At 30.8% G+C, this 23640-nt stretch overlaps 1 protein-coding gene across 3 annotated transcripts in view; it reads left to right on the plus strand.

The window, feature by feature from the left end:
- The window catches only part of LOC143050707 (receptor-type tyrosine-protein phosphatase mu-like), a 54966-nt gene that overhangs the window by 25410 nt on the left and 5916 nt on the right, over positions 1–23640 (plus strand). Inside the window, exons 9-29 of one of the 3 annotated variants that reach the window (XM_076223850.1) lie at positions 370–625; positions 1135–1364; positions 1679–1745; positions 2145–2251; positions 2554–2746; positions 2906–2996; positions 6483–6750; positions 8431–8473; positions 8935–9046; positions 9601–9701; positions 11635–11732; positions 11926–12013; positions 12496–12572; positions 14158–14194; positions 14922–15019; positions 15720–15839; positions 16238–16386; positions 17759–17894; positions 18530–18679; positions 19587–19686; positions 21406–21479. In XM_076223850.1, coding sequence (XP_076079965.1) covers positions 370–625; positions 1135–1364; positions 1679–1745; positions 2145–2251; positions 2554–2746; positions 2906–2996; positions 6483–6750; positions 8431–8473; positions 8935–9046; positions 9601–9701; positions 11635–11732; positions 11926–12013; positions 12496–12572; positions 14158–14194; positions 14922–15019; positions 15720–15839; positions 16238–16386; positions 17759–17894; positions 18530–18679; positions 19587–19686; positions 21406–21479 — 2595 coding nt within the window. Of the gene's footprint in view, positions 1–369; positions 626–1134; positions 1365–1678; positions 1746–2144; positions 2252–2553; positions 2747–2905; positions 2997–6482; positions 6751–8430; positions 8474–8934; positions 9047–9600; positions 9702–11553; positions 11733–11925; positions 12014–12495; positions 12573–14157; positions 14195–14921; positions 15020–15719; positions 15840–16237; positions 16387–17758; positions 17895–18529; positions 18680–19586; positions 19687–21405; positions 21480–23640 lie in introns of all 3 variants that reach the window. The other 2 variants (XM_076223843.1, XM_076223845.1) reach the window with 2 other exon arrangements.

A 23640-nucleotide genomic window follows, 5' to 3' on the forward strand; every position in this document is an offset into this window, starting at 1 on the left:
ATAGAACTGTAAGAACCTTCCTTTGAAATAAATTATTACAGTAAGAAACAATTACATTGAACAAGAAATAAATGATTTTATCACAAGTGGATAATTGTCTGCAGGGATAGGAGACAAATTAAGTGTCTACATAAAAAGGACAATTATTTAATTATGTTTGTAAAAATAAGTCACTTTTGAAATATTGATTGCCATTACTGGAATAAATTGACAGATAATTCTTCTTTCTGTCGTTTTTATCTTCAATGTAAACCAATTACCACTCTAATTGTATCCGTTTTAACATGATGATTGATTTGTTGTAAGATGTCTAAAAATCCTCGTGGAATTGTGCTTTTAAATATCTTTCCATTTTTTTTTTATCTTTAGGACGCTGCAAAGTCCACATGGAATTGTGACAATATAGCTAAATACCAAGTGTTTATCACAAGCAGTTGGAAAGGATTTCAACCACAAGCTGTCCATGTCTCAGGAGACACACCGGCTGATGCTAAAAACAGAAAAAGTGTTTTAGTTTCCGACCTTAATCCTGGAACGGAATATTGTGTCAGAATGAGTTTCAGTAATGACCGATCGTTCGTTAGTCCAAAATCCGAAAGGAAATGTGCAAAAACTCCCAAGACAAGTATGCTATTTATTTTTAAAGCTGTTAAATTCAGATTACATTTGCCACTATGTTTTTTTTTACTTTGAAAAGAGATCGAGATCATTTATCTAGTAAAATGGTTGAGCCATAAAAGCTTTTAAATCAAATCATGTGTAATAAAAATGATACTTTGACTAATGGTTGTTTGAGATATAATTACATTATTATCTGACAATTACTACTCAAGTTCCCATGCAGGTCATTGAATGAATGAATATCTTATATTCATAACCATAATGATACAGAAAAATTATTAAACAATTCATTAAATAATAATGAAGAATAAGTCAACACACGTATTTAATTTCGTATAATTTGTACAAAGGTGAACCATTTGTTTTTATAATTTCTCAGAATTATCAAATCACTGTTTTGCATACCAATTTAAAACTTCGATTTAAATAAAGCAATCTAAGATGATTTTGATTTTACAAAAGCAATCATTGATAACTTCTACCCTGACGGTACATTATTTTGCTTACTTTCAGCACCCCTTCAGCCACGGAATTTAAGGAAGGTGAAAAGTACCAGCACAACGATAACTGTTGCATGGGAACAACCATACTCTCCTTACTCTGTGGTCAATACATATCACTTAGCATATTGGAAGGCTACCAATCAATTATCAACCAAAACTGGATTGGAAGTTGTTTCTAACTCTCTGAACGTGGAGCATAGCATAACTGACCTAGAACCAAATACTAAATATAATATAGAGGTACACACAGTCAGCTTACAGCTTTTATCTATTTACATCATTATTGGTCAATCAATTAACTAGTTTACATCAAAGATTTATACATAAATGATAAATAAGCCTTGTCTGATTTCCTAGACCCTAGTATTTAAACAGATTTCAACTAAATGCAATGAAATGACCAAAATGTGTTATTCGACCCTTTCATGTTATTTATTTTGGAAATTGAAAATGCATAACATCTTGTATACTGAAATATAAATGCATTTCTTGCTTTCTAAATTCAATAATGGAAAAGAAACAGATGAAGTAAGCTATTTTGATTATTTAAATAGGTACAAGCCACCAATTCTGCAGGATTAGGAGATCCGTCCTATTTTGTCGGCTTTACAGACGAAAACTGTAAGTAGGAAACCACTTAAAATATCACTGAAGACATTTCGATTTTAATAGCTTGTTAACTTAAGCAAAGTTTCTTGTTCTATGATTTACGAGTGGTCTAGTTTATTTAATATGAGCAGTACAGATTATATTTATAACATATTTTGTGAATTATTAGTTAAAAATTAATCATCATCTACTCATTATTATTTATCACTCATCAATATTAAGGAACAGGAAATTACTTTTCTTGCTTGCTCTTAAAACAGATTATTTTATAACAAATCTTAAGAATTCTATCTTTATTTAATCAATCTATGTATCTTTATCTGCAAAAACTATTTTTTGTTGTTACATCACTCTGTAGAAATGCAATTTAATAGATGTATTTTATAGAAATGTTTTATATGTATGTTTCAGTGCCGTCGAAAATTGCATTATTTCGGAACACTTCGAGGTCAGATACTTCTATTACATTGGAATGGGAGCATTCAACAATAACGAATGGCAAGCTGCTTTATTATCTTGTAAGTAGAAATAAACAGGAAAGAAAGAACTTGTAATAGAAAGTGACAAGCACTATATTCAAATGGTCTTGCATTCTCATTTAATGATTCCATATAACTGTTAATAGATTTTTCTGTTCTGTGCATAGATGAAATGATTTTCATTACATATCCTTTTATAAAGAACTAATTCAAATGACAAAAATAAGTTGAATTATTTTACCCACTTTTCAATAGAAAATAAGTGTTCAGTGTTTTTAGTTTTTAGTATCTTGATGTGTTATTAGTCTTGATCCTTTAACTTGATTACTTGTATGCTTCAGGTACGTTGTAAAGCTGAAGCCACATTGTCTTTTATGGACTCGCATATTAAAGAGGCACACGTTCCAATGGATAAACAGTCTCATTTATTCACGGATCTTCATCCTGCTACAAAGTATCTATGTTCTATCAGTGCAAGTAGTCGAGCAGGTATTGGTACTGCAACAAACATAGTTGTCTGGACACAGTCATCAGGTAATTATCTTGATTATTCAAACTTTATAATGTCTTGAAAGACAAACACATGTTTCTTTTAGCTGTTCCATTCTTATTTCATCGATGAAATCATTGAAGTTTCAAAGATATGGTGGAAATTTAACCTAGTTTGTTCAAGCATTGCAATTTTCTTTGTAGAGTTAAAAGAGCCACCGGTTCCTAGTATTGTTGATAGGACAGATACAACTATTACAATAAAGATAGGACAAGTGTTAGACCCAACTGTGAGGTAAATGGTGTTTATAGGGTTGAGTTGTATAATGAGACTTTAATTAAGAATACAAAAATCATTTATATAAAATGAACAAAGGTCATCAAATTAACAATGATGGGATTCAAATGAATTTAAAAGTACGTAAATAAAGGCAACAGTAGAATACAGCTGTTCAAAAGTACCTTAAATATATTTTGAATTGGGGAAAAACGATTATTTCATTTTCTTTTTCAATACAAACTGAGATGAATAATGTAACTTACCGATGCTAAAATTTCGCCAATTGATTAAGAAGAATTAAATCGCGATAAAAAAACAGAAACCGGGGGAATCGCATCAGAAATCAGTAACCACCTTTATGAAGTTAAGTGCAATATTAATATATAAAAATTTAATATCGTGTCTCAGCTTTCAAGACGTCTGTAACTTATAGTTTTCTGCTGCAATCATATTGTATTCAGATGTTCCAAAATCGTATAAAAAATGTAAAGTTAAGGTTGGAAGATCGCCTTTAAGGTAAAGGTGTCGAATTTAGTAAGATGTTAATATTTTAACACATAGTTTTATGAACACAAATTAGCGGTCACCAATCTTGCCTAATCCACATCTTTATGATCAGAGTTGGTTCACTGATGAACAAAACTCAAAGATAAATGTTTAGGTAAACACATAAAGGCAACCAGGGTTTCCGCTGGCGGTCGCCATTTTCGCAATTTTCGAAAAAATAATAATTATGGCGATAAAAATTCGTCATTTGCGAAAGAATTTGGCGAAAAAAATATATATAACGATTTATTTTCCTCCATCTTGTTTATTTACTTTTCGAGTTTCTCGGACTTTACCCGATCAGACAATACTCGGAATTCACCTTGACCTCATTAATATTAGGACAGAAAATCAATAATCAGCTGATTGCATTTTATATCTATCGACAACAAAGGACTAATTAATAAAGGTGTTGATTGAATTGTTTGAGAAAACAGGGCCGTAGCGTAATGGAGGCAAATGCGGCAAATGCCTCACTTTTGAAACGACGACCAAACTTTAGAAGTGTCATTTTTTTTTAATTATGTATTTTACATTATCAATATGCGAGTTTCGAGTTTCCAATTATCTACCGGCACACTACATACAGTGTGTCCACTCTGCAGCAGCGATTGCAGCTTTTACCATAGCGGTGACGGTAAAAAAATAAGTGTTCCGAATACAAATAAAAATAAAAATATGGAAACAAATCTTAATGTCGTTACAAAACTGATTGAAGACGGGTTCTTCAAAGAGAAAAAAAGATGAAAAAGGTAACTCATGAGTCTTATCACCCCCTATAAGTATGCTGGCTTATTACTTTCCTTGGTTTATTTTTGAATCGATAACGGTATAGCTACCAATGTTTACAATATCAACTCACTGAACAACAAATGCTAATCGGTAAAATAATTCATTGACCAAAAAAAAAAAAAAAAAATATTCATAATTAATTTAAACAAATCATGAAGCGCCTTTTCTATGGAAGTCTTTGGTGTATAAGGCAATTCATGATTTTTATTTATCTTTAATAAAAAAGTATGAAATATATTTTTGGTATTGTTTGAAAATATTTATAAAATGTTCTCGTCTTCAAGAAGCTTATAACTTGCTACTGGACATAAATATATATTCATGTATATACATAAGAACGTATGTTGAAGCTTTTCGATAGTACAGGTCACACACAGGAAAATTGGAAAGTTGTTTGACCAACAGAGATTATTTTAATATTTACTTATAGGCTAGCTAATAAAAATAACGCATTTCTGTTATATTTTTTTTGTTTTTTATTACAAATAGTAATGCTGAAATAAGCTAGCTTCTCCTGTTTCAGACACCCGAACCCCCATAAAAAAGGCTAAAAAAATTTAGACTCGCTCCGCTCGGCGATTTGCCTCACTTTAAATGAACATGCGCCACGGCCTTGGAAAATGATATGGTCAAATGGCTTCCACTAAATGTCACATACAGAATTTATTTACCACTTTGCGACACACGTGTTTGAAGCAAACTTTTGACGTCTCCTCTCCTTTTAAAGATAGTTTAGAAAAGAAAGTTTTTGTTGTGACGAAAATGTTCAAAAGCAAGAAAAATCTCCGATTTAAAACTTTAATTATCCTTTGACTTTAATATAGGTAATTGATTAGGGAGACTACTCTAAATTCGTTTGAGTGACACACGTGTTTCAAGCATAGTTTTACGTCTCAACTTTTTCATTTACGATGGTCAAGAAAAGAAAACTGTCGTTATGAAGAAATCTATCCAAAAGGTTGGGAACAACCCCTCGAATGAGAGTAACCCTTCAATGCAATGACTACACATGAAATGAGAATCAATTTCATGTGATAAAAGCTTTTGTTTTGTTGTAAAAACCACTTCTTAGTACAAAAGGGCATCAGTATTTTTCTTTTAAAGAAACTTTCCTTACGAACTATACTGGTATTATATGATCAAAACACGTCCATTAATTTTGTTGTATTCCAAGACTTATATCTTCTTTATTGTTAAAAGTATATTGGCCCCCTCATTTAGAAAAGTTGTTTAAAATACAATGAATATTTCCCCCTTTTAAGTTAAAAAAATCTGTGGTTTTAAAGTAAATGTTTAGTGTTTATTCATTAAAATGTAGATTCTAAAATAAGTTTTAGAGAATAATCATAGACACAACGGGTCAAAATCATCTTATTTAAGGGAAAGGGGGGGGGGTAGAAAAAAAGGTAAATTTTAAACGAAAAATATATCTATAATACTTTGCGAAAAAAATAATAAAGTGGCGAAAAATATATTGTTTTGGCGAAAGAGGTGGCGAAAAAAATAATTGACCCAGGGGAAACCCTGAAGGCAACAGTAGTACACCGCTGTTCGAATACATTGGTAATTGTCATAACTAACAAGACGGATACCAAACTTATACCATGGATGTGCAAGACTTAATTTTCAGATTTTTGTTTTCTGAAAAATGTTCCTTTCAACTTCTCCTATGTTGTTTCTTTTGGCAATCTATTTATCATCCTTTATCTGGGTCAACACACTTTTAGATTTAAGCTGTACTCTTTATTGTTCACCTATATTGCAAGGTCATACTACAGTTAGTTTAAATGTTAGTTATCCTACATCTTTGTTAATAAATGTTACAGACACAGACAGGTCAAATATATGACATTTCTGTAGTATCTCTTTCAACACAATCATTTAATGACCATGTATATGAATTCCAAATAACAATATTGTTATGAATGCATCTAAATAAAGACAACAATCGTATACCGCTGTTCAAAAGTCATAAATCGATTGAAAGAAAACAAATCCTGGTTAAAAACTAAAAATCAACCATAATAGAAAAACAACGAAACAATAGAAACTGAAGTGCAACAAAAACAAACGACAAATCCAACATACATAGAAACGAACTATTGAATAATTATTTAATCATTTAATGTTGATATAATAATGATCAAGTTTTGTGTGCTTTAGTTTTTACAGAGTAATAGTGGAGGAGACAAAGAGAGTTGCCAAGAGGGAAGTTCCGGAGATGATAAAGGACGTTCGTCTTGACTTTTCAACAGCAGTTGCTTTGGGTTCTAGAGCCTATGTAACAGCACAATTAAATAAACAACAACCACACGTGTTTGGCAACTTTGTTGTTGGGGACAATCAAACATACAATGGTTTCTACAATGCACCCCTGTCACCATCTAAAGAGTATGATGTTTGGTATGGAGCATTTGCTATGGTAGATGGAGTAAGTTAGTAATGAAAGTGAAATCACAACAATACTGAACTACGAGGAAAATTCAAAACGGAAAGTCCCTAATAAATTTCTTGATAATAAGAATAATAAGAACTGTCCTTTCCTTACATGAAATTTATGAGGACTTTCGAAAATTGAATTTGGGCTTTTTCAAGAAGATTATTTCAATTTCGAACTTATATCTTATCATATAGGCTTACCATTGCAGAATGTTCTTTTACAGTAAAGATATTTATATTTATTGAATACAATGTATATATATACAAGATGAATATTGCAGGGTCTTTGTGACCTCTGTTTTTAGGGATGTTTTCATTATAGGTCATAATGGTTTCAATAATAATGATTGATTGTGTGTTGTTTAACGTCCAGTGACAAATATTTCATACATGTTCAGGACGAGAACAAATCAAAACATGCATACAATTGGAAGGTACTGTGAAAATACTCGTTCGGGATGAAAGGTGGGTATTTTAGACTGGAAGATAGGTAAATTGGACAGAGTTGGTTTTGGTTGTCCACTTTGCAAGTTCCGCCTTTTTTCCCTTCTGTTTGGCTGCTATGTAAAATTGCGTCAATCGGCACTTTCTGTTGAACTTGATATTGCAAGAACATGGCAAGTATCCTAGAGGATTTTTTAAAATACATTTATACTGAGATAAAAATCAATGTGAGTAGTTTTTTCAAGTTATTTGAATTGGGAATGGTTTTTGTTTTTGTTCTTAAGAAATGGTTAGTTTGATGCTAACAGTATTTCATTGGTTCTAATTTTAGAGATTTGCATTAGTATTTCTCCATTTAGAAGTTATACAAATACATCCAGAAAAAAACTTTGTTTCTTGACCCTTACCGAAATGAATGATTAAAATACTTCTTGAAAAAAACCTTGTTCTTTGACCCTTTACGAATTGAATGAAAAACATCTGGTCATTTGGACATATGATTGATTCAAGCCACAAATAAATTCGATTCCTACTCCAAAACTATATTTAAATCAATTTTAACATTCTAAATTTGTCTAGAAGGTATGTTTATCATTAGTTAATCTAGTGTTTTCTTCCACTTTGTTGACTTCTAAGAGAATTAAGGTTATAGCATTACGGAAAATATCGTTAATCATTTTCTTTAGGGGATTCACTTTATAATTAAATATTAAATCAATATTTACAGATCTAAAATGTCAAAATTAATATCTGTCTGAATAAAAGAGAGTTTGTTTTCACGACAGAAGTTCGAGTGTAATAGTTTCTTGGAAAACCCTAAGGTAAAAACAATAATTGATAAAGAACAGTTTGTCTGAATACAATACGTGGAGGATTTAATTGAAGATAATGGAAAATTTAGTCAAGTCACTGTTCAATATTTTCCATAAAGCCGTTAAATAATCAACAAGTCTTAAACGTTAGACTGAAAGTGTAAACCATTGTAACCTGTTGGACCTGAAAAAACCTTAATTTGAAACGAATTGCTGAATTAAAAAAATCCTTAATATCATTAGTTCTGCTTGAAATAAACTCAACCACTTTACTCATATAACTTTGTATAGATACTACTTGAAAACATCTATTTCATACAGAAAACATACTTACACGAAACATTGAGTAATTAAGTGCAAATGGTTATAGTATGGAGATGCATCATCTGTAAATGAAACGGATTATTTTCTTGCAGATTCTTCGACAATCGATTGTAAAAGCAGAAAAACAAGTATTTGGTATGTACACAACAATAAAAGAAATATATATTTAATCTATATGTTGCGTAAATTTCTTTTAGCTAGAGTGAAAGCGTTAATTGTTGATTTAGCTAAATTGTATCTTCTTCAAGGTCAACTAATACTACAATAAAATGTCTGTAAAATTATATAGATGTCATATGATACTATTTCAAGTACGTATTCATAAAAATCATATCAATGCAAAATCGTTGACCTCTGTATACTTGGGGACTAATTATCCTGCAGCACTGATATCAACCCAGAGGTAGTAAATGAAATTAACACTATATTATTTTCATGGGTTAGTAGTCAGAAGTGCCTGAGAGATTTCGAACCTTTGTTCCCTAATAACGAAGAATTTAAAAAAGCAACACATTTGATACAACTTCCAGTTGATTAATTTTTCAGATTGATTTTTTTTATCGTGTGAATTTAATGTTTTCCATTTTTTTTGGTAGCAGCTAGTATAGAACCAGCACCCGAAGCAAACCATGTTCCAGTTATTGTTGCAGTCTTGGTTGTTTTTATCCTTCTCATCCTAGTCTTTGCACTTCTTCTATTTTTATGGAGGTATGCAGTGCTTAGTTGGTTGAACAAACGAAAATATTATTTACATACCGAATAAGGTCAAAAGCAAATACATATTTGATTAAATTGACAGTCAAGAAACTAAATTAATGCTGATTTATGATACAACATGATTCGGCATTCTTTTACTGGATAACGACATATATTGTACCTTAAGTGACGCTCTGAGATGACTTAAGTTTTTCTTTTTAAATCAAAACCTCATGCAAACGTTGAAGAGCTTATATATCGAAAATACAAAACCAATAACACAGACTCAGAGCTATGCATTATGAATATACAATCATAAATGTTAATAATTTAAAACTAAGATTTATCAATTATATTTTAAACGAAAACAATTTCTGTAATATGTTCATGTCGGTACCCATATACCCTTTGGGACTAACAATTAAACAGCAGCGGTGTACAGCTGGAAATAATTACATGCCGAGGAATCATAATCAAAATTCTTTAGCATGTTGTCATTAGCATTGTATGATATAATTTTTTATTATTGTTATTCTTCAACTGCGATTTGAAACTAATTTTCATAGGAAGAGACATATGGCATCAGAGAGAGAGAAGGCAGAGATGCCGAACTTTGGACCAACTATAGTACCTGAACCTGATACATCAACTCCATCCACACCTTGTGGTAAGATAAATAGTATGAAGTCATTTCATGGTCACATTCATATTGATATTAATTAGTACGAATATGTTCAGAAACTTTGCACATACGATTTTGATTTGATTTATACGTTTTAGATCTACAAATATACACTATGTATGAATATTTTCTTGCTCTTTTGGTTTTTAGCATTGTTTTTACTGAGAAACACTCCAAGCTCCTTCATTTTAATCTTGTAATTTTGAATCTACTCTCCTAAAGTTATTATTTTAAGTTAAGAATGGTATTGTGAACTTGCACTTTACACACATTACTCTGCTATTTGGTTTATGCATGCTTCAATATGAGGATATTTGATACTAGTAAGTATATTTTTTCTTCATAAATGTGTTGTTTTTTTTTTTAAATTGTTGATGATATGTTTAAATATTTGTTGTAATTCTTTACATTTCTAAGTTTTTTGTTTGGTTATTTATTTAATTTGAATTATGTTGATAGAAGATATGTAACTGAAATTACTTTTGTTTCTAAATGATAAAGAAGTTGATTTGTTACATACATTTCAACTCGCCATCACGAGTTGGTTGACCGTTATGGAATAAGCGTTTCACAAATGATATCGGATATGTTCTTTACGTCGTAACTACAATCCCCTTCCCTTTCATGAATGTGATCTACCGAATTAGACTATTTACCGGATTTGTTATAACATAAGCAACACGACGAGAGCCACATGTGGAACAGGATCTACTGACCCGTCTGGAGCACCTGAGATCACCCCTAGTTTTTGGTGGGGTTCGTGTTGCTTATTCTTTAGTTTTCTATGTTGTGTCATGTGTTCTATTGTTTGTCTGTTTGTCTTCTTTTATTGTTAGCCAGGCGTTGTCAGTTTATTTTCTATTTGTCACTCTTTCAAGGAGCTTAATTACAGACCCAGACAAACAAAAAAAATAATATTGACCAACGGTCAAAGTAGTCAAAGACAAATACATACAACATTAGATAATAAGAAATTATTTTCATAATATAATTTTGTAATTGAACAATAAAATGTGTTTTGGGGTAAACATTTATTTTGTTGTAATCATGCAAACCAGTGACACCTTAATGTATAAAACATATATTTTATAAATTCCACCAGCAACCAGTTTGACTTTATATTCTAAGGTTTCTATCACCTACATTTGATAATCGAGTTAAAGGAATAGTTGCTTAAGGAATCTAAAAACTAATACTTCAAAATAAGATCGTTAGCTATATTGAGATTAAATTGTTCTATACATTTCCTTTGTCAGTTTTTTTCTCGCTTTGCATGAAAAGCTTTAATCTAAAAAGAATGTATGAAAGGCCAGCAAGTTTTTCTATCGATTTTATTTGGATTCTCTTTGAATGTCAACTGAACATTTCATTTTATAAGGCACAGGAGGTATTTTCTGTTTTTTATTCAAAATATCCAATATTAACACAAGCTTTTGTTTGGTACATACAAACAATTCGTTTGTCTTTGTCGATTTTTCATGGTCACACATTTGTACCTGACAAGAAAAAAAAAAATATAAAAATTTAAATTGGACAAGCCACATTTAAATTCCTCGTTGTAATAATTGATTATTCTTAAACAATTCATTGTACGAATTCATATACATGTAAGACAGAGTCAATATAGCTTAGAAAAAAACATAATAAATAGATTTTGGACTGAAAGTTATATTTTTGTCAGGACTTAGAAAATACTTCTTAGTCTGTAATTTTGTTATTTTTCAGTGTTTCCCTTATTTGCATTTTTCGACTTGTTGATTAAAGCTGTTTTACATTTAACATACTATAGTGTCTTCAGTGAACATTTACTAGCACATTTTGTTATTTTTTAACATAGATGATGTTGAACTAGAACCACTAATTGAACCATGCACCACAAAAAATATAGCAGAAACTGAACCTGTTTATGGTAATGTAGGTGCTTGTGTAATACCATCAGTAAGAGTAGAAGATCTATGGGATTATGTTAAACAGAAGAAGGAAAATGATGTGGAAGGATTTCGTACTGAATACAGGGTAATTATTTCTACATGGTCTAACAGTACACAGCTTTTAATTAGATTATATTGACGGAATAATTCATTTCATAGAAACTTTTTCCATTTCAAAGCTAACAGGAAGTAGAACTGTTATGAATTTGCCGTGCTTACTTGACTGCCGAGCCATGAGTCATATCTTTTTACAGTATAATGTAACCCCTTTCTTTCAGCTTATTCCGGCTGGTCTAACAGCGTGCTGTGAAGTAGCACAGAAGTCGGAAAACAAAATAAAAAATCGTTACGGGAACATTATAGCTTGTGAGTGTTTATACTTAAGTTGATTTTTAATCTAACCATGGGTGGTGAAAGATGCCTCGAAATTATTCCGAGTTTTGATTTAATGAAATTTAATGTTCTCAGCAGTAGGCGTTTTCACTTTGTAAGAACTGGTTTACCACATTTATAAACAATGGACCTTAGAGCTTTAATTTGTAATCATCTTGGGAAGTAATATAATGTTGTAATTCCCGCATAAATCACATCTTAGAAAAATTTCATCCCCCATGATGTGAATTATATAACCATTTAAGAAATAAATGATAACAGATCAACTAGATCAAAGAAGTATATATAGAACACATTTATCATCAGTTTTAATGTAACTAATCAAAGATATTTCAAATACCAATACATTGTTACTTTAATTAATCTCAATAACCAGTTTAAAATTTTGAAGGTTTATTAAAAATTATTAAATACATCCATGGAATTCGATTCAAAATATTTCAATTATAATTCAGATGACCACACTCGAGTTATACTGACACCTGTTGCTGATGATGAGAACGATGATTATACAAATGCAAATTATATTGATGTAAGTATCTATCATCCTGTATAAAGAAGATAAAGTAAGATTAAGCTGAAAAGCATTATAATTGTATTGAAATTGATACCGATGAATGCATGCGAGTAGATATTAATCATGCCAATGATAAGAATTGAAAAACAAACTAATCTCTTTAGTAAATACCAATTACGATACAAAACGGTTAGAAAAGTCAGAAATCGATTTCTATATATATGTGTTTTTTCCTCCTCATTATTAATTGTGCAATTGATAATAAACTTTATAGATTTTGTTCATTCGGAGCGCATTTTTGATTAACCTTTTAAAGGAACACTTAAATAAAAATATTTGAAAGCCAGAAATGTCTGAATGTGTCGAAACGTTGGAATCTATATGACGAAAGGCTACATGAAAGAAATAGGCATATTCATATGAGGTCTACTTTGCCTGAGGGAATTGATTTTTGTTTGTTTGATAATTTCTTTAGGGGTCAATTTCATAAGAGAAAAGACACACTTATCTTTGGTAATTTTTGAGGAGATAATTGGAACCTTAGTTTCCTAAATAATTAAACACGATCTTAATTTATAATACCTTAAATAATTTAACACGATCTTAATTTATAATACCTTAAATAATTTAACACGATCTTAATTAATAATACCTTAAATAATTTAACACGATCTTAATTTATAATACCTTAAATAATTTAACACGATCTTAATTAATAATACCTTAAATAATTTTAACACGATTATTAAACACGATCTTAATTTATAATACCTGAAATAATTTAACACGATCTTAATTTATAATACCTTAAATAATTTAACACGATCTTAATTTATAATACCTTAAATAATTTAACACGATCTTAATTTATAATACCTTAAATAATTTAACACGATCTTAATTAATAATACCTTAAATAATTTAACACGATCTTAATTAATAATACCTTTTGAGTACAAAATCAGTCTATACTTACCACAGAAGTTTTGCCTGTCAAATGAAACACAATCAGTGCACCTGGATGAACATGAATGTTTTTATGCGACTGTCATACAAGTGAGAGGTTGCGCGATTAGTGCTATAAAACCAAGTTCAATCCATCATTTTCTACATTTGAGAATGCCTCTACCAAGTCAGGAATATGACAATTGTTGTCCATTCGTTTGGTGTGTTTTGTCATTTGATTTTGCAATTTGATTAGGCACTTTCCTCGGAGTTCAGTATTTTGTGATTCTACTTTTTACGTTCCTAAGCAATTATGTTCAGTCCGGTTTTAGCGGGACTCATGATGCTAAATCTTAAATTATTTCTGTGCGATATTTAATTGACCCTTAAGCAATTGCCGTTTTAATATGTTTGGTTAGGGTTAACAAGGCTATCAAGTGTGAATGATAAAATGGATGTATAGAGGTCAATATGCACAAACAAATCAAAAGGGGACAAATGAACAGACCAACAAAAATTACTTATACAATGATTAAATACTAAAATCAAAGCATTGTATGAAAAGTTTAATGATCTGTTGTCTACAGATAAAAATGATTAAATATAATTTAGCTATTATTATTTATATAATTTTGTTAATGTTTTACATTCACAGGGGTACAAAAGAGAGAAAGCCTACATTGCAGCTCAAGGTATGAAAACATATTGTTGCTCATAAAACGACAATTTGTTTTATTTGTGTTAACGTGGTATGTCAATTTCTGTGGCAATGACACGTGTTTTTTTAATAACAGGGTACATCCAAGAATAGATGCAGGACGCTCATGCCTTTAAACATTCAAAAATATCAAAAGCAAAAATGTGACATTAACACAAGTACCTGAAATTGTCTAAGGCCAAATTTATTTGAGGAAATTGCAAACCTGTAAATTAACAAAATATTAAAAATCTTTTCCCGGGCATTGGCAACTGGGTGAATACTTAAGGACGATCAGCCCATTAGCAGAAGCACCATCCGGTAGTTATCTATAACTAGGATTTTATCTTATTACACATGATACATATATTTTGAATCAATTTTTAACAAGTGCATCATTAAGAGTTCATTTGGGATTTTTTTTGGTCATAAAACATGTTTATTGAAGTCATTTTTTCCTATAAAAAAGAAAGATGTATTGTTTATGTAACAGTGGAAACTATTTATCAAAACTGCATTCATTTCAACTATATGTAGAATTTTTGTAACCTAGACATTAGATAAATAATATTATTTTAAAATCTAGAAATAAATCCCAAATACAGTTCTCATAGAAGAGTTCAAATATTTCGATATTAAATTCATAAATGGACCCATATTTAAATACAAAGAGTTTACAGATATAGCAGTTTTATAATATCATTTGTGGTTTAACTATTTAGGTCCTACCAAACCGACAATAGATGATATATGGAGAATGGTCTGGCAAGAGGACTCTAAAACAATTATAATGCTTACAAATCCAACAGAAACTGGAAAGGTAAGACATCTTTATTCAATACATCAGACATGCTATATCCGATGAGAATAACCTATATAACATCAAAACCAAATACATGAATTTGGGATAGAAAAGTACCGTGACACGTCTTATATAGTAATGTGAATTCACACTCAAATATAGGAGAAAACAAACGACACAACGGAAACACCGGAAAAAATGTTACACACACAGAAACGAACTATGATATAACAATGGCCATTTTCCTGACTTGGTACAGGACATTTTTAAAGAAAAAAATGGTGGGTTGAACCTGGTTTTGTGGCATGCCAAACCTCGCACTTTGATGGCATTGTTAAATATAACATTAAAATACCAACATAATAATACAGGACTACAATACAAATAAATAGGAGAACGTATTAGGCAAAGAAACACATGAATAATAGATAACAAAAGGCATCAGGTTTAAAATTCAATACGTCAAAAACGCACCTCGTCCACACAAGACTTACCACTGACGCCCAGATATAAAAGTTCGAAAGTCAAAAAGGGGTACAAAGTTGTACAGCTCTGAGGATCAAAAGTTGAAAAAGGTTGTGCCAAATACGGCTAGGGTTTTTTGCTTGTGATGAGAACATCCTTATTATATAGAACAATTTATGCTATTGCAAACAGTAAATTTAATCAAATGAATATTAATATATAAATATATAGAATTTTTGTTTTTTATCAACAGAAAAAATGTGAACAGTATTGGCCAGATGAAGGAAAACAGGAGTATGCAGGTCTAATTGTGGAGTTTTTAGAATGTCAATATTTACCGGATTTTTCCATCAGAACATTCCGAATTTCTAAGGTTAGAACATAATCGTAGAATGATGGTTTGTTGGTACAGAATATGTGTCAATAACATGACAATCAAATAATTAATGGCAACAGTACTATACCGCTGTTCGAAATTCAAAAATCGATTGAGAAAGACCAAATCCGGGTTACAAACTAAAACATAGAGAAACCCATCAAATATAAGAGAACAACGACACAACAGAAATACTAAAAAGTAACACACAGAGAAACGAACTATAAGATAACAATAACACAGTTTAATTAGAAGAAACACATAAAAGTCAATATATTGACCAGTTTAAATTTTTTTTAAATTCACCAAAAGACAAAATCATATTCAGGTAAAATCAGATTTTGATAGTTATTACATTTTTTGTAAGTTTCATGCTTTCTTTATGTACTTTTCAGGACGATAAAACGACGGTAGTAAAACAGTACCATTATACAACATGGCCAGATCACGGTGTTCCTAGATTTGGAAATTCATTACTTTTATTCCGGCAAAAAATAAGATTACATGACAATTTAGACAATGGACCACCAATAATTCATTGCAGGTTTGTGGATATAATGCAGAGCTATATACCTTCTTGAATTAGAAATATTGATATGAAAAATAGTCAACCAAAGATATCATACTGATAATATCATATGCTGATGCGCGCCTCGTTTAAATATATACACGAGCAGCGCCTGAACCATATTTAATTCAACTTTAAAATATTCATGGTTAATTATATTATATCTTGTTTACTCTATAAAATAATGTTAATATAGTTCAGTGTGTTTCCTATACATTGAAGAGTTGGTGTTCATTTGCCATTTCCATATTGATTCTTCGCAAGAAACTAAACTTTCATTGCAGAAATTACTTAGCTTTAAATTTATTTCCCCACTAGTTTTGAAGCAAGATACGTTTAAAAGGGCAGAAAAAATGAGAGATATTTTATGACAATGATTTGCGCTCGCTTGTTTTATTGTTTTAATCAAATCTATAATGTAAATGAGTATGATACTGTCATCACCGTTAAAACATATATAACTATCAGCCTTGAGGTTAGTAGAGTTAGAAGGTTAATCTTTTATATCATTTATGTCCAACAACATGCAAAGATACAATAAACACGACATAAATCAAGATTTGATGGATGGAAAATGTATGCTTTATTATATAACTTGACACAATTTCAGACTTCAATTACGTTAATTTCATGTTGAATATAAACACTTGAATGTGATAATCTATGATCAATACAGACACCAGCAGTCTGAGATTAATCAGAATTAAACATAATCAAATTACATTAAATAATGATTTTGTATGACAGATAAAACAATGAGATACAATAATCCTGGCACCAGTCGCGTGTTGTCATTAGTTACCTGTATTTGACCAAGTGTATGACATATGATAGTGAGTCACGAGAGAAATTTGCACTGACCAATAACCCTGAATGCTATATTGAGTCATTAGTTTATTATTTAATTATATTGCACAAATCGATATTCAGTGTTAATATAAGGTTTCAAGAAAAAGAAATGATTTAAAATACTAAGGCTATAACCAGTAACAACGCTTGATTGTATAAATCATGAGAAATATACTGATTTATGTTCATATATATTTCTGATAGTATCTCAAGTCAAAGGGAATTGAACTCTAATGATCATTCGAGATTGGTTGTGAATCTAATGATTCAAAAATATTCATTATGGATCACGACTGGGAAAAATATGAATGATCTATTTAGATTTTTCATTGATAAAATGACAGAAATACACTTTCAGTACTGATAATTAGAAATTTGAATGTTATCATGCATCCAATAGAACAAAAACGTGAGTTTTTAATGCATTATCATTTACGAGCTTCATATGTATTCATCAATCTGTGACAGGTGTCAGAATCCCAATAATTTTATTTTTCAGTGCCGGTGTTGGTAGAACTGGTACTTATATTGCCATTGATGTTAATTTAGACCAGGCTAAAAATGAAGGAATTGTTGATGTTCATAACTTTGTTCAATTAATGCGAACTCAGAGGGTTAATATGGTCCAAACATTAGTATGTATTCGAATGTAGTTGCTTTTATTCTTTTTAAATCAGCTGTGACGAATTGATATATGCTGAATAATATTGGTATTGGAAATTTAAAGCTGAAATCATGAAATATAAGTAATGGTTATAAATAGTTATCAAAGGTACCAGGATTATAATTTAGTACGCCAGACGCGCGTTTCGTCTACATAAGACTCATCAGTGACGCTCATATCAAAATATTTATAAAGCCAAACAGGTACAAAGTTGAAGAGCATTGAGGATCCAAAATTCCAAAAAGTTGTGCCAAATACGGCTAAGGTAATCTATGCCTGGGATAAGAAAATCTTACTTCATCTTATATTTTTGAACAACAGGAACAACGTTCAAGATTTGAACTTTTAATTAGATGTTAAATGCAAAGTTTTCTGACAAATTCAAACGATACACATTGAAGAAAGTTTATTTTAAGCACGAACCACACTAGAACACACTGACACTATTCTTCCTTAGGAATGATTTTTATACTTGTAATATGAACGTATACAATGTGTATGACTATAAAAAAATTTAATTTGAAGATTCCTCTGCTCTTTTGTTTCAAAATGAGTATTAATTCCTGTGACAATGCTTCACACTATACATTATCATATATTTTGTAGGAACAATATCTATTTGTATATGACGTGTTACTAGAAGCATTAATATGTGGCGATACAACAGTCCCAGTACAAAAATATCTAGACACACTATCTGATCTACTTCAGTATGACGAGTCTATCAGTAAAACAAAGATGGATGAACAGTTTGAGGTAAAATGTTAACAAATAATAACGATACATCAACTGTATTTATTAAAGTTTTGTTTGTACTTTGTTGTCTGTCTTGAAACAAATGGACGATCCCAAAGGCAGAATCAAAATTCATTAGTCGAAGAGAGTTTGTATACATCTTTTAGCTTTTAAATGTTTGGTTTGAGAGTTCCAGATAAAAGTTATTCCTCCAAAAATGAGATATTAAGTGTAATTGTCATCCTGTCTTAGTTGATACCGCTGATGTAAGACGGCTAGTCATTTAGGGTATCATCAGATCATTAGACAGTGTCTCTGTACTGACAGGATTCATAACACACCTTTCTTAAATTTTCAGTTGATAAATTTAGAAATTATTAGGACACTAATGTTCAAACTCCCGCAGGAAAAAAATGACCATTGCTTGATTCAACTATTCTTTCTAGGTCTGTTTCATAAAACTAACATATTGCTGCATTTATCATCATAGGCTTAGGAAGTTTAAGTGTGCTAGTCGCAAACTGTCTGTACCAAGTCAGGAATATGACAGTTGTTTTCTATTCGTCTGATGTTTTTGAGCTTTTGGTTTTGTCATTTGATTACGGACTCTTTGTTATGAATCTTCTTCCGGGTTCGGTATTTTTGTTATATTTCTTTGAACTGATGAATAAATATGAGAGCTCATATCCTGAACGTGGTTGAAGCCCTTCCACGTAAATTAATGTCAACAGATAATTGTACTCATTGCCCGAATGTAGTATTCATCTGAAGAGATTTGTTTCTGTGTTTTATTAACATTCAATGTAGAACATATGAATTGAGAACTATAAATACTAAATTGATTACTTCATGTAATCTTTGAGGCTTACATCAAAGCATTTAACATTTAAGAGATTGCATGATATAATTACAAAATAATTGATTTCAGGTTTTAAGATTATTATCAGCAACCATAGAAAAAGATGATAGTACTTCAGCTTTGCATCCTGAAAATATTTTCAAAAACAGATCGACGGAAATAATTCCAGGTAAAATACATTTCTAGTTTAATTGCAATTAAAGACCCAATCTGTCATTTACGGTATTTTATCGTTAAATCCTTGTCTTATCTCATTTTGCTTTCTTTGTTACATCATTCCTCTCGAATATATAATAAAAACATTATTCCTCATTATTAATTTAAATACTGCATGTCTTTAAGTAAGACTTATGTTAACGTTCCGTGATACAAAAGCGTGGTGAATATTGCATGAATCTCAATAAAATGGACATTACACTATACAGCAATAGATATTTATTGTAGATAACATAGATTTTTATCTTTCGCCTCTCTCGTTCATTCCTATTATTTCTTGATATACGTTTGTTTTATTTAGTCCAAACCAGAATATAATAACTATCCAATATTTATTTGATCATATAATACATATAATACACAATAGGACGAACGAATAACCAAAAATATTGAACATCACATCAGACCCACAACAAACACATGCCCCCTAAATAATAGAATCCAGGAATTTTTATAACTTACTTAACGATATGGTTTTCCTTACTGTTGAAGATCCGTTAATGACCGGAACATGCTCACCCGTGTCCTTTGATCAATAAATTAAAATCCATTCTGGTCAACAACTATAAAACAAATATGACCACGAAGCGTTCAGCATATATTTAACTTTGTATAAAGACCCAAAAGCGCTCCTTCCCTTTGTCACTGGTTTCTTTCTATAAACATTGCATAACACAGAGGAAATGTGTGAGTATTTCTTGATGCGTTTATTTTGACATTAGTGTCCATGACATTGAAAATAAAACGATTATATTTATAGTATATCAATACAGACAAATGAAAAACGTCTTCTAATTGTTGATTTGTGGTTATAGGTTTTCCTTACGTCGTTAACGTATAAGTCTAATTATCAAAAGTTAATGATTTGAAATACAAACCATAAAACAGACGTGAATTAACGAGAGGATTTTATTACGAACAGGCAACGTTGAATTGATGTCAATTGTTGTTATCGATCTCTGAATTTGGCTGTTTCTTTGGTATCTTTCGCTCCTCTTTTGTTATAACAGTACAATTGAAGAGTTCTAAACAATTTAAGAAAGGACATTAACGTTTTAGGATAAAGGCAACAGTAGTATACAGGCTGCTCAAAAGTCATAAATCGATTGAGGAAAAACAAGTAACAAACTAAAACTGAGGGAAATACTTTAATGTCTGATAAGTTTGGGTCGTTTGTACAAGTTGGTGATACTTAAATAAAGGCAACAGTAGTATACTGCTGTTCAAAACTCATAAATCCATGGACAAAAAACAAAATCGGGGTAACAAACTAAAACTGAGGGAAACGCATTTAATATAAGAGGAGAACAACGACACAACATTAAACTGTAACACACACACAGAGAGAAACGGACTAAGCATAAGACAAAATCCTATGAGAATAACAAATATAATTAGTACGATGATTTGTTTTGTTCGGAACAGTAATTCTAAAAGTATAGATGAAATGCAAAGTTTGAACTATTGAGTTATCCTTCCTTTGCCAATGTTAGCAATTTTAACAGTTTACAAAACTTGATATTTCATATCAGGCCATGTGTTTCAATGAAACATTCATTGAAATCAAACATCAAACACTTGTTGTTCAAAGTACTTGTCATGGAACTGATAAACTAATTGAATCTTCAAGATATTTTAATTCAGTTTTAATTTGTTTATAATTTTATTCCAGCAAACAGATGCCGACCTTATCTCACTACACAAGTCGAAGATCACAACGATTATATTAACGCAGTATTTCTTAATGTAAGAATTAAAAAAAGTTGATAGCCTAAGATAAGAAGTAACTTACTGTTAATGACCATCCACTATATTTGATTTCTTACAAATTGGCATGTATAATTTTTACGTGAAAAGTGATAGACAAAATAATACCACAATATATTTTTTATACTCTGTAGTTTGTGGTGATATTTATCTTTTTGAATGAAAGTTAACAAACCCTTTAAAGACATAATTAATTGGTTATCTTAATATGTAGTTGATATACCAAGTTCAGTTTAAAATAAATTAAGCAAGTTTAAAGAACAAAACCCCGAACAAGACAAAAAAGACAATACATATAGATGATGTTCTTTCATTAAATAATTCAAAATTTGGTGACTATGTTGAACGCATCTATCCCATCGAGCTAGAGATAAAGGATACTACTACTATGTGGCACAACTTTTTGGAATTTTGGATCCTAAATGCTCTTCAACTTTGTATTTGTTTGGCTTTATAACTATTTCGATATGAGCGTCACTGATGAGTCTTATGAAGACGAAACGCGCGTCTGGCGTAAAATTTATCTTAAGATTTTTTGTGAAAAGGGCTACTGGTACCTTTGATCACTATATAGGTACTTGGGGACAAGAAAATTAAATTTTTTGTTCATTCCTCCTCCTTTTTTTCTAAAATTCCCATGTTTTCTATTAATTTCAGTATGAAAAAAACATTTAGTATGTTATGAACATTCAAGCCTGTAATTCAGTGGTTGCCGTTTGTTTATGTGTTAAATTTTACATGGTCATTTCTGGGCCTTTTATAGCTGACTATGCGGTATGGGCTTTGTTCATTGTTTAAGGCCGTACAGTGACCTATAGTTGTTAATTTCTGTGTCATTTTGGTCTCTTGTGGAGAATTTTCTCATTTGCAATAATACCACTTCTTCTCTTTTTATAATCAATGAATTTTTGTATAAGATTTAATGACTGAAAAATTTCAAAAAAGGTATCAAAAGTCATAGGTGATCATAGATACTTTGGGACAGAACAATTATTTTTCTAGCCGGGCTCCTCTCTTTTTTCCCCAAAATTCCTATTTTTAGCTCACCTTTCCTAAAAGGAAATGCGAGCTTTTGCCATCACTTGGCGTCCGTCGTCGTCCGTCCGTCGTCGTCGTCGTAAACTATTTCAAAGATCTTCTCCTCTGAAACTACTGAACCAATTACAACCAAACTTTAGCTGAATGATCCTTAAAAATAGGGTATCTAGAATAAAGATTGTGTTTTATTTTCCATTTTGTGAAAAAACATGGCCGCCATGGCTAAAAATAGAACATGGGGGTAAAATGCAGTTTTTGGCTTATATCTCAAAACGAAAGCATTTAGAGCAAACCTGACAGGGGTAAAAATGTTCATTAGGTCAAGATCTATCAGCCCTGAAATTTTCAGATGAATCAAACAACCCATTGTTGGGTTGCTGCCACTTAATTGGTAATTTTAAGGAAATTTTGCAGTTTTTGGTCATTATCTTGAATATTATTATAGATAAAGATAAACTGTTAACAGCAAAAATGATCAACAAAGTAAGATCTACAAATAAGTTAATATGACCAAAATTGTCAATTGACCCCTTAAGGTGTTATTGTCCTTTAATGACAATTTTTCACAATTTGTTCATCATATTTGCTAACTTTAAAAAATCTTCTCCTCTAAAACTACTCAACCAAATTCAACCAAACTTCAACTGAATGATCAGTAGGGTGTATAAAATAAAGTTTGTGTTTTATTTTCTATTTCGTCAAAAAACATGGCCGTCATGGCTAAAAATAGAACACAGGGTAAAATGCAGTTTTTGGCTTATATCTCAAAAACTCCAGCATTTAGAGCAAGTAAGACAAGAAGTTAAAGTATTTATTAGGTCAAGGTCTACCTGTCCTGAAATTTTCAGCCGAATTGGGTAACTGGTTTTTCAGGTATAATGCCCCTGAATTGATGATTTTAAAGAAATTTTGCAGTTATTGGTTATTATCTTGAATATTATTATAGATACAGATAAACTGTTAATAGCAAAAATGTTAAGCAAAGTAAGATCTACAAATAAGTCAATTTGACCAAAATTGTCAATTGACCCCTTAAGGAGTTATTGCCCTTTAAAGACTTTTTCACAATTTGTTCATCATGTTGACTTACTTTAAAAAATCT

This window comes from Mytilus galloprovincialis, chromosome 1 (genome assembly GCF_965363235.1).
Source record: "Mytilus galloprovincialis chromosome 1, xbMytGall1.hap1.1, whole genome shotgun sequence".
Lineage (NCBI taxonomy): Eukaryota > Metazoa > Mollusca > Bivalvia > Mytilida > Mytilidae > Mytilus > Mytilus galloprovincialis.